The sequence below is a fragment of the Dendrobates tinctorius genome, unplaced genomic scaffold (genome assembly GCF_039654945.1).
Source record: "Dendrobates tinctorius isolate UK_male_01 unplaced genomic scaffold, ASM3965494v1 ptg000149l, whole genome shotgun sequence".
In the NCBI taxonomy this organism is placed as follows: Eukaryota; Metazoa; Chordata; class Amphibia; order Anura; family Dendrobatidae; genus Dendrobates; species Dendrobates tinctorius.
In genome coordinates, this window is record NW_027361816.1 from 2,859,073 (window position 1) to 2,874,134 (window position 15,062).

Sequence of the window (15,062 nt, forward strand, 5' to 3'; positions counted from 1 at the left end):
CCGTAAAATCTGTTTCTCTGAGCCTTCATTGGGGGACACAGCTCCCTCCCAAGTTGAACAGCTCGGTTTACTGCATAATATTGTTAAAGTGTGGATTTTTGTTTTCTGTGGTTATCTCGTTTACAGATTGCTTCTCCTACTGCTTTCTCACTAACTGAACATCATACTTCCTGTCGGTGGGGTGTTCACTGCAGAGGAGGAGCTAACTTTTTTTCTGAATAGTGTCAGCCTCCTAGTGGCAGCAGCATACACCCATGGTTCCTGTGTCCCCCAGTGAAGGCTCAGAGAAACAGATTGTGCGGTAAGCAACTAAAAATCCTGTTTTTTTTTTGTTTTTTTTTCATTGTCAGTTTTGATATTTTTTTTCCCTTTTTGTATGAATGTACTATAAAGCTAAAATACTGCTCTGCACATTGGCCGCAGTTTGCATTAGTTTGTCTGACTTGTCTCCTCCCAGAAATTTCGGTTGAACCAATGGACTCTCAGGTGGACAGCCCTATCTCATGCAATGTTTTCTGCAAAGACAAGAGTGAAGTCCTAGAGGATGAGCTCAAGCCACTGAGTGCCGCCGAGGCGGAAGAAACTGGGGAACCTCATGGACAAAGGGAAATGGAGAAAGACTCAACACGGAAAGAAAGTGATGAACCTATAGAAACCGCTCAGCTGAAGGCACATATTCATTCCATGCCAAAACCAGGTTAGTTTTATGTAAAGGTCAGCAATGGAGCCCATATAATTGTGTGCGCGCGCCATAGGTTCCTTGCAGAATAGTTTTAGGTCTGAATCTTGACCAAGGCAACGTCTGAGTATCTACATGATCGTGAGGGTCTCGTCCCAGCACAAAGGTTCATGATTGTTTCTTGCAATGTTTGCCTCCATTGAAAATAATCTGCAGTGCTTTTTAACCCCTTTCTGACATTTGACGTACTATCCGTCCACGGTACCTGGGCCCGTATGACCAGGGACGGGATAATACGTCACCGAGATCAGCAGCGCTCACGGGGGGAGCGCCACTGATCGCGACCGAGTGTCAGCTGATTATCACAGCTGACACCCGGCACTATGTGTCAGGGGTGGTCACGGACCACCCCCGGCACATTAACCCCTGGCACACTGAGAATCAAACATGATCGCAGTGGACTAGGGATAGAATCGTGCAGGGAGGGGGCTCCCTGCGTGCATCCCTGAGACCCTTGGAGCAGCGCAAAGTGCTGCGCTGCTCGGAGGGTCTCCTTCCCTGCAGGGCCCCGGATCCAAGATGGCCGCGGGGGCCTGCAGGGAGGCAGCTTCCTCAGTGCCTGCTGAGAGCAGGCGCTGAGAAAGCATGCAGCAGCGCCTGTCAGATCGCTGTGCAAAGTGTCAGATCAGCGATGTCCCCCCTGGGACAATACAATAAAAAAAAAGTGAAAATAATATATAAAAAACATCCTTAAATAAAAACAAAAATTCCCTAATTCATTTTTTGGAAATAATAAAAAAAGCAAAACAATAAATGTACACATACAGTGCCTACAAGTAGTATTCAACCCCCTGCAGATTTAGCAGGTTTGATAAGATGCAAATAAGTTAGAGCCTTCAAACTTCACACAAGAGCAGGATTTATTAACAGATGCATAAATCTTACAAACCAAAAAGTTATGTTGCTCAGTTAAATTTTAATAAATTTTAAACATAAAAGTGTGGGTCAATTATTATTCAAACCCGAGGTTTAATATTTTGTGGAATAACCCTTGTTTGCAATTACAGCTAATAATCGTCTTTTATAAGACCTGATCAGGCCGGCACAGGTCTCTGGAGTTATCTTGGCCCACTCCTCCATGCAGATCTTCTCCAAGTTATCTAGGTTCTTTGGGTGTCTCATGTGGACTTTAATCTTGAGCTCCTTCCACAAGTTTTCAATTGGGTTAAGGTCAGGAGACTGACTAGGCCACTCCAACACCTTGATTTTTTGCCTCTTGAACCAGGCCTTGGTTTTCTTGGCTGTGTGCTTTGGGTCATTGTCTTGTTGGAAGATGAAATGACGACCCATCTTAAGATCCTTGATGGAGGAGCGGAGGTTCTTGGCCAAAATCTCCAGGTAGGCCGTGCTATCCATCTTCCCATCGATGCGGACCAGATGGCCAGGCCCCTTGGCTGAGAAACAGCCCCACAGCATGATGCTGCCACCACCATGCTTGACTGTAGGGATGGTATTCTTGGGGTCGTATGCAGTGCCATCCAGTCTCCAAACGTCACGTGTGTGGTTGGCACCAAAGATCTCGATCTTGGTCTCATCAGACCAGAGAACCTTGAACCAGTCTGTCTCAGAGTCCTCCAAGTGATCATGAGCAAACTGTAGATGAGCCTTGACATGACGCTTTGAAAGTAAATGTACCTTACGGGCTCGTCTGGAACGGAGACCATTGCGGTGGAGTACGTTACTTATGGTATTGACTGAAACCAATGTCCCCACTGCCATGAGATCTTCCCAGAGCTCCTTCCTTGTTGTCCTTGGGTTAGCCTTGACTCTTCGGACAAGCCTGGCCTCTGCACGGGAGGAAACTTTCAAAGGCTGTCCAGGCCGTGGAAGGCTAACAGTAGTTCCATAAGGCTTCCACTTCCGGATGATGCTCCCAACAGTGGAGACAGGTAGGCCCAACTCCTTGGAAAGGGTTTTGTACCCCTTGCCAGCCTTGTGACCCTCCACGATCTTGTCTCTGATGGCCTTGGAATGCTCCTTTGTCTTTCCCATGTTGACCATGTATGAGTGCTGTTCACAAGTTTGGGGAGGGTCTTAAATAGTCAGAAAAGGCTGGAAAAAGAGATAATTAATCCAAACATGTGAAGCTCATTGTTCTTTGTGCCTGAAATACTTCTTAATACTTTAGGGGAACCAAACAGAATTCTGAGGGGTTGAATAATAAATGACCCTCTGAATAAACTTTTCACAATTTAAAAAAAAATTAAACAAAGAAATAACATTCTTTTTTGCTGCAGTGCATTTCACACTTCCAGGCTGATCTACAGTCCAAATGTCACAATGCCAAGTTAATTCCGAATGTGTAAACCTGCTAAATCTGCAGGGGGTTGAATACTACTTGTAGGCACTGTATTTAGTATCGCCGCGTCCGAAACGACCCGCCCTATAAAACTGTCCCACTAGTTAGTGAACCCCTTAAAAAATAAAAATAAAACACAAATCAAAAAACAATACTTTATCATCACACCGCCGAACAAAAAGTGGAATAACACGCGATCAAAAAGACGTATATAAATAAACATGGTACCACTGAAAACGTCATCTTGTCCCGCAAAAAATGAGCCACCACACAGCGTCATCAGCGGAAAAAAGTTATAGCTCGCAGAATAAAGCGATGCAAAAATAATTATTTTTTATATAAAATTTCTTTCATTGCTTAAAAGCGCCAAAGCATAAAAAAGCGACATAAATGAGGTATCGCTGTAACCGTACTGACCCGAAGAATAAAACCGCTTTATCAATTTTACCACGCGGAACGGTGTAAACGCACCCCCCCCCAAAAACAATTCATGAAATGCTGGTTTTTGTTCATACTGCGTCCCAAAAATCAGAATAAAAAGCGATCAAAAAAAGTCACGTGCCCGAAAATGGTACCAATAAAAACGTCAACTCGTCCTGCAAAAAATAGGACCTCAGATGACTCTGTGGGTCAAAATATGGAAAAATTATAGCTCTCAAACTGTGGTGGTGGAAAAACTATTTTTACAATAAAGTCTCTTTTAGCGTGTGACAGCTGCCAAGCATAAAACCCCGCCATAAATAGTAAATCAAACCCCCGTTATCACCCCCTTAGTTAGGGAAAAATAATAAAATTAAATATATTTATTTCCATTTTCCCGTTAGGCTAGGGTTGAGATTAGGGTTAGGGGTGTGTTGGGGTTAGGGTTGGAGTTATAATTGGGGGGTTTCCACTGTTTGGGCACATCAGGTGCTCTCCAAATGCAACATGGCATCTGATCTCAATTTCAGCCAATTCTGTGTTGAAGAAGTCAAACGGTGCTCCTTGCCTTCCAAGCTCTGCCATGCCACCAAACAGTGGTTTACCCCAACATATGGGGTATCGGCCTACTCAGGACAAATTGCACAACAACTTTTGGGGTTCAATTTCTCCTGTTACCCTTGGGAAAATAAAAAATTGGGGGCAAAAATACCATTTTTGTGGAAAAAAAAATTATTTTTTTATTTTTATGGCTCTACGTTGTAATCTTTTGTGAAGCACTTGTGGGTTCAAAGTGCTCACCACACATCTAGATAAGTTCCTTGGGGGGTCTGGTTTCCAAAATGGGGTCACTTGTGGGGGGTTTCCACAGTTTAGGCACATCAGGGGCTCTCCAAAGGCAACATGACACCCGCAGACCATTCCATCAAAGTCTGCATTCCAAAACGTCACTACTTCCCTTCCGAGCCCATACATGTGCCCATACAGTAGTTTTCTCCCACATGTGGGATATCAGCGTACTCAGGACAAATTGGACAACGACTTTTTGGGGTCGAATTTCTCCTGTTACCCTTGGGCAAATAAAAAAAATTGGGGACTAAAAGATCATGTTTGTGGAAAAAAAATATGATTTTTTATTTTCACACCCGGGCGTTATAAACTTCTGTGAAGCCCTTGGGGGTTCAAAGTGCTCACCACACATCTAGATTAGTTCCTTGGGGGGTCTAGCTTCCAAAATGATGTCATTTGTGGGGGGTTTCCACTGTTTAGGCACATCAGGGGCTTTCCAAACGCGGCATGGTGTCCGATCTCAATTCCAGCCAAAAAAGTAAAATGGCGCTTCTTCCCTTCCGAGCTCTGCCATGCTCCCAAATAGTGGTTTACGCCCACATGTGGGGTATCAGAGTACTCAGGACAAATTGCACAATAGCCTTTGGGGTCCTGTTACCCTTGGGAAAATAAAAATTGGGGGTGAAAAGATCATTTTTGTCGAAAAATTGATTTTTATAATTTTACGGCTGTATGTTATAAACTTCTGTGAAGCCCTTGGGGGTTTCCACTGTTTAGGCACATCAGGGGCTCTCCAAATGTGACATGGCGTCCCATCTGAATTCCAGCCAATTTTGCGTTGAAAAAGTCAGTTGGCGCTCCTTCCCTTCTAAGCACTGCCATGCGCCGAAACAGTGGTTCCCCCCAGATATCAGGTATCAGCGTACTCAGGACAAATTGCACAATAACTTTTGCAGTCTAATTTCTCCTGTTACCCTTGGTAAAATAAAAAAAATTTGACCTGAATTAATTTTTTTGTGAAAAAATGTTAAATGTTTATTTTTTTTTAAACATTCAAAAAAATTCCTGTGAAGCATCTGAAGGGTTAATAAACTTCCTGAATGTGGTTTTGAGCACCTTGAGGGGTGCAGTTTTTAGAATGGTGTCACTTTTGGGTATTTTCTATCATATAGACCCCTCAAAGTGACTTCAAATGTGATGTGGTCCCTAAAAAAAAAAAAAAAAAAAAAAAAAAAAAAAATTGGTGGTGTAAAAATGAGAAATCGCTGGTCAACTTATAACCCTTAAAACTTCCTTAAAGGGACGTTACAGCATTACAGAATGCTGTAGATAAGCCCCTGATGTCTATGCCGGCAGCTAATAAGGCAAAAAAAAGGGTTACAGATTCCCTTTAAAAAAAAAAAAAAAAATGGTTCCAAAATTGTGCTGATGTAAAGTAAACATGTGGGAAATGTTTATTAAGTAATCGGTGATTTAAGGGCATAAAAATTCAAAGTAGGAAAAAATTTATAAATTTTTAACATTTTCGCCAAATTTCCGTTTTTTTTTTCACAAACGCAAGTTGTATGAAAAATTTTACCACTAACATGAAGTACAATATGTCACGAGAAAACAATGTCAGAATCACCGGGATCCATGGAAGCGTTCCAGAGTTAATATTGCCTCATAAAGGGACAGTGGTCAGAATTGTAAAAACTGGCCCGGTCATGAACGTGCAAACCACCCTTGGGGGTGAAGGGGTTAAAAAAATTTTCTCAACATTCTAAACGGGTGAAAATGCAAAGTGTTTGTAAAAAAAAATGCATTTTCCAGGATGTCCCTCCCGACAGTACCATCAGGAGGTGGTCCTTCTTACCCTTGATAGGGACAGAAACACACAAAAAGTTAAAAAGCCCCTCTGTCCACCACCCACTAGTGTATTTTCTGTACCTATGATGGACAGACGCACGAGAGGAGCGCTCTATGTGCAGAAGGAATCTACCTGATCAGTTGAGCAGGAGCTCCTGATTGCTTAGCGCAGGGAGATTCTTCCTATCTAGAGGCCAACGTCTTGCTGATTTAAGAGGTCCCTCAGCCTTCCAGTAGAGCCGGCGCTCCTGGTTCAGCAGCGATTTGCTTATTAAAAATTCTCTCAAGAACGGAGGAAGTTTTAATTCTCCAGTTCATTGCTTGGTGCATAGTTGCCTGACACCTGACGCAAAATAATAGAAACTCTGCATTGGTGCTGCTGCATGGTACCACATTAGTGGGGGTAAAGGTTCCTCTCCTGCCCAGATTTTTGTGTTTATAATGACCCGTGATGAATGGGGTTGGGGCCGGTCTCCTGAGAGCATGGTGGTTAGATATGTGCAGTGTCCAGAACGGTTACGTTTTCTCATTGATGGAGGAGTTTGTGGTGGATTTAACACATCAGTCACTTATTGAACTTCATTTTTGACAGTTTTTTAACTCCTTGGGCTTACCATGACATAACCATGGATTATGGAAAGCGTGCCATGCCTTGTGCTTGTCATGTTGGTCACTATCGGTAAGAAATGGCCAGGATTAGCGAAAACGACACGCCATCTAAGGGTTTAAATAACATAGTAACATAGTTTTGAAGGCTGAAGGAAGACCTTAGGCCTCTTTCACACTTCCGTTTTTGACCATCAGTCAAAATCCGCCAGGTTTTGAAAAAAACGGAGCCGCCATTTTTTTTTTTTTTTTTTTTTTGAGGATCCGTTTTTTTCCCCATTGAGTTGCATTACTGGCGGATCTTGACGGATGGCCATCCGTTGGATCCGTTTTTGTGAGGATCCGCCACATTTTTTGCGTCTGCCGGCATGCAACGTTTTTTTTTGTTGTTGGATCCGCATTTTCCATTGCACATGCCCGGAGAAAGGAAGTCAGGGAGAAAATTAACCCTGAAATCCTTTCTGGCAGACGAAAAAAATTCTCTCTCTCCCCCTCCCTCCCCCTCTCCCTCTCTCCCCCTCTCCCCCCCTCTCCCCCCCCCCCCCCCCCCCGCCAGCGGTTCCTTTAAACCTGACACATAAAACTGAAGTGTGAAAAAGGCCTTATGTCCATCTAGTTCAGCCTATTTTTACTGCAGCTGTTCTGCATTGTTGATCCTGGGGAAGGCAAAAACCCACAGAGTAGAAGCCAATTTTCTCCATAGGGAAAAAAAATTCCTTCCCCTAAGCTGGGTCAACCATCTACCTATAATATTCTGTTATTCGTAACCTTCTATACTGTTACTCACAACAAAAGCATCCATTCCTTAAATTCATTCAGTGAGTTGGCCATCACCACTTCCTCATGAAGAGAATTCCAGAGCCTCACTTCTCTTACCGTGAAGAACCCTCTTCTATGCTGGTGCAGAAATTGTCTTTCCTCCAAACGAAGAGAATGCCCCCTTGTTCTTGTCACAGTCCTTGGTACAAACAATTCATTGGAGAGATCTCTGTATTGCCCTCTGATATACTTGTACATATATATTAAGTCTCCCCTAAGTCTTCTCTTTTCTAGAGTAAATAGACCTAATTTTGATAACCTTTCTGGGTATTGTAGTGAACCAACTCCATTTATCATTTTAGTAGCCCGCCTTTGAACCCTTTCAAGTTCAGGAATGTCTTTCTTGAGCACCGGTGTCCAAAATTGCACACAATACTCCAAGTGTGGTCTGACGAGTGATTTGTACAGAGGGAGAATTATGTTTTCATCTCGTGTCCCCAGACCTCTTCTAATGCATCCCATGACCCTATTTGCTTTGGTGGCAGCTGTCTGACACTGAGCACTCCAATTTAGCTTCTTATTGACTAAGATGCCTAAGTCTTTTTCAATGTCTGATTTCCCCAGCAGTTTCCCATTTAGTAAGTAATTGTAGCATCTGTTTCTCCTTCCCATGTGCATAACCTTACACTTATCTGTGTTAAACCTCATTTGCCATTTTTCAGCCCAATTCTCCAATTTACTCAAATCTGTCTGTAGTTGCAAACTGTCCTCCTTTGTGTTAACTTCCTTACATAGTTTTGTGTCATCTGCAAATACTGATATTTTACTGTGTAAGCCATGCACTAGATCATTAACAAATATATTAAATAGTAGGGGGCCCAATACAGAACCCTGTGGTACCCCACTAGTAACCCTGGCCCAATCTGAGGATGCACCATTAATAACCACTCTTGTTTTCTATCACTAAGCCAGCTACCTACCCATCTACACACATTTTCCCCTAGTCCAAGCTTTCTCATCTTACTTAACAATCTTTTATGTGGGACAGTGTCAAATGCTTTAGAGAAGTCGAGATAAATGACATCCAATGATTCTCCTTGGTCCATTTGAGAGCTTACATCCTCATAGAAGCTGATCAGGTTAGTTTGACAGGAGCGATCCTTCATAAATCCATGTTGATATGGAGTTAAACATTTATTAACATTGAGATATTCCATAATGGTATCCCTTAGAAACCCTTCAAAAATTTTACCCACAACAGATGTTAAGCTTACCGGCCTATAGTTTCTAGGTTCCCTGGAATCAAATGTCAGGAATCAAATTTTGAGGGCTTTGTGAATGCAATAAATGAAGGCCTCCATGCACACTAGATCAAAGTCAGAAAAACCTGCAAATTTTAGTTGGATCAGCTCACCATCTAATGCAGGGGTCTCAAACTCGGCTGGGTATGTGAGCTGCACATAGAAAAAAAATTGAATTTGGGGGATCGCATTCTTTGCAGGACAAAGTGAAATTTTTTTTAGTGATATCATTTTTATTCTATGCACCTTTTGAACATTTTTGCCATTTTTTTTTTTTTTATAGTTTGGATCATTTGGATGTGGCAATAAGAAATGTGCACTTTTTTGTATACTTCAGTTTATGTATAAAAGAGCATTTTTAATGGCAAATTTTTTTATGCTTTATTTTTATTTTTTTACAATTTTGCTTCCTGCAATTAGCCACATACACTAATATTGTCTTACAATTGGCAATGTATAGTAATTCTGGCAAACCTCTTGTAGTAATGTGCCTCATCTTGTAGTAAGACCCCATCCTGGTCCTCATCTTGGAGTACTACCCCATCTTGGTCCCCTTCTTGTAGTAATGCCCCATCGTGGTCCTCATCTTGTAGTAATGACCCATCCTGGTCATCAACTTGTAGTAATGCCCCATCCTGGTCCTCATATTGTAGTAATGCCCCATCCTGGTCCTCATATTGTAGTAATACCCCATCCTGGTCCTCATCTTGTAGTAAGGCCCCATCATGGTCCTTATCATGTAGTAAGGCTCCATCCTGGTCCTCATCATGTAGTAATGACCCATCCTGGTCATCAACTTGTAGTAAGGCCCCATCCTGGTCCTCATCTTGTAGTAATGCCCCACCCTGGTCCTCACCTTGTAGTAATGCCCCATCCTGGTCCTCATCTTGTAGTAAAGCCCCATCCTGGTCCTCATCTTGTAGTAAGGCCCCATCGTGGTCCTTATCATGTAGTAAGGCTCCATCCTGGTCCTCATCATGTATTAAAGCCCCATCCTGGTCCTCGTCTTGTAGTAAGGCCCCTATCCTGGTCCTCGTCTTGTAGTAAGGCCCCATCCTGGTCCTCTTCTTGTGGTAAGGCCCCATCTTGGTCCTCTTCTTGTGGTAAGGCCCCATCCTGGTCCTCTTCTTGTGGTAAGGCCCCATCCTGGTCCTCGTCTTGTGGTAAGGCCCCATCCTGGTCCTCGTCTTGTGGTAAGGCCCCATCCTGGTCCTCGTCTTGTGGTAAGGCCCCATCCTGGTCCTCGTCTTGTGGTAAGGCCCCATCCTGGTCCTCGTCTTGTGGTAAGGCCCCATCCTGGTCCTCGTCTTGTGGTAAGGCCCCATCCTGGTCCTCGTCTTGTGGTAAGGCCCCATCCTGGTCCTCGTCTTGTGGTAAGGCCCCATCCTGGTCCTCGTCTTGTGGTAAGGCCCCATCCTGGTCCTCGTCTTGTGGTAAGGCCCCATCCTGGTCCTCGTCTTGTGGTAAGGCCCCATCCTGGTCCTCGTCTTGTGGTAAGGCCCCATCCTGGTCCTCGTCTTGTGGTAAGGCCCCATCCTGGTCCTCGTCTTGTGGTAAGGCCCCATCCTGGTCCTCGTCTTGTGGTAAGGCCCCATCCTGGTCCTCGTCTTGTGGTAAGGCCCCATCCTGGTCCTCGTCTTGTGGTAAGGCCCCATCCTGGTCCTCGTCTTGTGGTAAGGCCCCATCCTGGTCCTCGTCTTGTGGTAAGGCCCCATCCTGGTCCTCGTCTTGTGGTAAGGCCCCATCCTGGTCCTCGTCTTGTGGTAAGGCCCCATCCTGGTCCTCGTCTTGTGGTAAGGCCCCATCCTGGTCCTCGTCTTGTGGTAAGGCCCCATCCTGGTCCTCGTCTTGTGGTAAGGCCCCATCCTGGTCCTCGTCTTGTGGTAAGGCCCCATCCTGGTCCTCGTCTTGTGGTAAGGCCCCATCCTGGTCCTCGTCTTGTGGTAAGGCCCCATCCTGGTCCTCGTCTTGTGGTAAGGCCCCATCCTGGTCCTCGTCTTGTGGTAAGGCCCCATCCTGGTCCTCGTCTTGTGGTAAGGCCCCATCCTGGTCCTCGTCTTGTGGTAAGGCCCCATCCTGGTCCTCGTCTTGTGGTAAGGCCCCATCCTGGTCCTCGTCTTGTGGTAAGGCCCCATCCTGGTCCTCGTCTTGTGGTAAGGCCCCATCCTGGTCCTCGTCTTGTGGTAAGGCCCCATCCTGGTCCTCGTCTTGTGGTAAGGCCCCATCCTGGTCCTCGTCTTGTGGTAAGGCCCCATCCTGGTCCTCGTCTTGTGGTAAGGCCCCATCCTGGTCCTCGTCTTGTGGTAAGGCCCCATCCTGGTCCTCGCCTTGTGGTAAGGCCCCATCCTGGTCCTCGCCTTGTGGTAAGGCCCCATCCTGGTCCTCGCCTTGTGGTAAGGCCCCATCCTGGTCCTCGCCTTGTGGTAAGGCCCCATCCTGGTCCTCGCCTTGTGGTAAGGCCCCATCCTGGTCCTCGCCTTGTGGTAAGGCCCCATCCTGGTCCTCATGTTTTTGCAATGTCCCCTTCGTGTACTAATGCCCCATCCAGGTCCCATTGTAGTAATGTGACCTTGTCTTCATCTTGTAATGATGTCCCATTCTTACCCCCATCTTGTTGATATGTCCCATTATTGTAGAAATGTCTCCATCCAGGTCCCTATATTATAGATATGTCCCTATCCAGCAGCTGACATCAGCATGCCGGCGCATGGCAGAGATGTCATAATCTGCCTCATCGGCACGCTGCTGTCAGCTGTTGGCCTCTGATTGGCATTGCTGTGTAGAGTCTCTGTGCTGCAATACATTTCAATTGACTATGCGTCTAAGGCTGCACGTTCAGCTGAAATAAAATGCTGCCGTCGGCAGCCCCCTGGATCAGGCGCAGGGATCGTCAAGAGGTCTACAGAGCCTGCAGGTTGCATGGAGCGGCCACAGGGGCCACGTGTTTGAGACTCCTGATCTAGTGCTTATGGGGTGTCCTAACAGATTATGTCGGGGGGACATAAGGATCAGGCGGTTAGAATTAAAATGAACTAAACTTTACCCGCACAGACTTGTACAATTAGTATTACAGCTCAGTGCCATCCACTATACTGCAACTGACCAGTAGCAAGCTGCAGTACCATGCACTGCCACTACCGAATGTGCGACGCTGTGAGTGGTAAACAGTGAAGGGATTGTGGAGGACTAGGGCCACATTTAGTTGATCGGTGGAGTTAAATGACCATTTTTTGCAAGTGAAGATCATGAATTAAAACATTTTCCTCTTCTTCACTTTTTGAATGGCCCCAGGGTGTTGAAATAATAAAGATACTCCTCTCCCAGGCTGGCACCGCTCCTCCATTCTCAGCACCATGTCTCCCGGCATCTGCATCTTGACCACTGCAGCCCATCACCGAGCGCTGATCATCTGCAGCCTTCACGTCTTATCCATGAGCGAGGGACACAGGGCTGAATACGGGTTAGTGGTGCCGGTACAAGAGGTGCGTATCTAGTTTTTAAAAATGTTTTCCACCATCTGGGGCCGTTCACAAGCGATTGTTAAGTAGAGGACAATCATGTCAGACTGAGAGTCTGTCAGAGAGCTCTTTCTGACCGGAGAGTTTTTAACTCCGTGGTCTCTCTCTTTCTGAGCTCCCCTGGTCTGATCTGCGATCACAAAGTTGAGCTCAGTGCGGTCATAAATCAGCTGAGAGGAGCCAATAGTAAGGACAAATAAGAGCATTGCAAACTCCCTTCAAAAGGAGCTCACTGATGGATTCTCAGTTAACTCACAGTGCAACGCAGATGTTAAAGAAGGCTGAGGGTGCAAAGTTTTTGATGAAGCCAAAGACAAAATGATTTGTAGCCCAAAAATACACGAATTTAGGTAAAAAAAAACAAAAAACCCTTAAGCATCCATGTTTTCTTTATTGCACACCGATCATCACATTTTATTACAAACTCATAAAATTAACAACCATGTATAAATGTTGTCAAATGCAAAAATCGTAGTGGAGGTCGCTAATATCATGGCCCCTGGCAGTGACGAGGGGGATCTCTTCATGTTCTCTGCTCACATTTAGCCAGTCGTGTCCAGCCCTATAAAGGTGTGTTGAGACTGGGGCCGCACATTACCCATCTCTTCCAGCATCTTCTGCACCTTCCCTCCAAACCTCAGTATCATGGAGCGTTGTGGCTGGGTGCAGTGATGCAGTGACGCCAGTAGATGGCGATATTCAAGAGCTACAATGTGGAGCTGTTGTCCTTTATGTGAATTCACTTTTTCTGTATAGCTTTGCAGTCTTGTGTCTTCTGCGTCCACCATTTGTGTTCCTGTAACAGGACGCTTTCAAGTTGTGTGTGACCTGTTGTTATCCGTCCAGCACGAAGGTTACAGGTGTCTGAATTTTATTTTAATAATCAGGTAAAGGTGCTGATTCCACGAGGCCGCCTTGTCGGAAAGCCAAAGACATCCGAAAGGAGCGGCGTCTGCAGAAAATGCTGGTTGAAAAGGGTGACCAGACTCCGCTGACAGAGCACCCGGCCGTCACCCCATCTGCCTCAAAACCCAAAGCAAGTGGCCCCAAATCTATAGAAGAATTTATCCATGTGCCAGACAGCGAAAATTTAGCTCATAGACTGGAGGTAAGAAATCTCTCTTTATTTTGTCTGCACAACCTTATCTTCCGTCAATCAGAATACACGCAGGTTCTACAGCAAGGAAGGGACTGCACAAGATGGTTGTTACTTTCATCGCCGGTGTGCGCAAAGCCACAAACATTCATTTCCGAAAGTCAAAAAAAGTCACAGCTAAATGTCTGTTCTTGAGTCGTCATCTCCTGTAAAAATGATTAAGGGATACCACCATCCTCAAAAAGCCATCAGCTCTCCAATGCAGAGGTGATGACTTGCGGATGAGTGGGGATCAGATTGCTATGACCCCCAACTATCTTGAGAATTCAGGTTAGTGGTGACCACTCCTTGACTCCATTCATGATCTGTGGGACCTCTGGAGAAACCCTGGTGCTGGGCTCGGCTATTTTATCCAGGAATCTCATAGAGAATGAATGGAGTGGTGGTGTGCGCCACTGCTACGAGAATGAATGGAGTAGAGGTGTGCGCCACTGCTACATACGTCAGGGCATATCAGAACTGTATTCTCCGGAGCGGTGGGGGGGCCCTGCTTTCCGATCCGACAATTTTAACCTCGTTAAAAGATAGGCATTCACTTCTAATGACGGCAATAATGCTTTAAGCTCCGTTTACATATTCACAGTTGAGGATTTTTGCACCCAAATATTCTTCAAATCCGCTAAGAATCTACACTTCATGCATCTAAATAGGATTTCTGTAACACACAAGGAAAAAAAAATCATTCAGCCCTTGTATAAGAGCTGTTCTAGTGTCCGCCATTACTACCCCTTGTGGTCGGACATTCTGACTGCTCTAACTGTAAAGAACCCTATGTGCAAATATTTGCCATTAATAGATGTTTTTTTTTTTTTTTTTTTTGGCACCTGAAAAACATCTCTGCCTAGCTTTACTAAAATTCTGCCACTTCACACAAGGGTGTGAAGGTTCTGACACCTAAGGCTATGTTCACCTGTTGCGTTTTTTTGCAGTTTTTTTTTATTTAAATGCTAATTAAAAGCTGCTTTTTACAGAACTAGCATAAGCTATGAGATTTCAGGAATCTCATGCACACCTTTTTTTTTTTAATTGGAAAACTGCCGCACGTCACATATTTCAGCATTTTTGCAGCATTTTTTCACCCATAGAAAGCAATTGAGAGAGTGCAAAAACGCTGGAAAAAACGCAGATATCAGCGCAGATATCAGGTTCTGCTGCGTTTTGTGGTGCAGAAAACTCAGGAACAAGCACTGAACTGTATCAGCATGCTCCAGAGACAAATGTACCTGAAAAATGCAGCAAAAACTGCCCTTTTTTTTGTTTGTTTTTTGTTTGTTTTTTTCTTTTACTGCCAAGAGATCATGCTTTGCTTGCAGAAAAAAATTGAAGGAAAAACGCAACTTGTGACCATAGCCTTAAGCTTTTTCATAGGATAATGGAAACTTTGATTGCCACGATGAGCATTTGGTGAAATTTTGATGTTGCAGATTTTTTGCTTTTTATTACTTGTATTTTTTTTTTTTTTCGTTGTGTTTTTGATTTAATACTGCTGTATTTTAGACACGTTTTCTTTTTGGCTGTCACAACTAGTCATGCGTGGATTAAGTGCAATTTTAGTGCATTTCTGCACGTCGGTTTTCTGTTTTTTAACCTGCAATTTTTATTTTTATTTTGCATCTCATGCAAATTC

The 15,062-nt window shown here is 44.6% G+C and overlaps 1 protein-coding gene across 8 annotated transcripts in view; it reads left to right on the forward strand.

The window, feature by feature from the left end:
* ATE1 (arginyltransferase 1) overlaps positions 1 to 15,062 on the forward strand; it is a 154,048-nt gene that overhangs the window by 49,182 nt on the left and 89,804 nt on the right. For all 8 annotated transcript variants that reach the window (XM_073546597.1, XM_073546599.1, XM_073546605.1 and 5 more), the window contains exons 5-6: positions 458 to 697; positions 13,167 to 13,387. In XM_073546597.1, the coding sequence (XP_073402698.1) occupies positions 458 to 697; positions 13,167 to 13,387 (461 nt within the window). The remainder of the gene's footprint in view (positions 1 to 457; positions 698 to 13,166; positions 13,388 to 15,062) is intronic.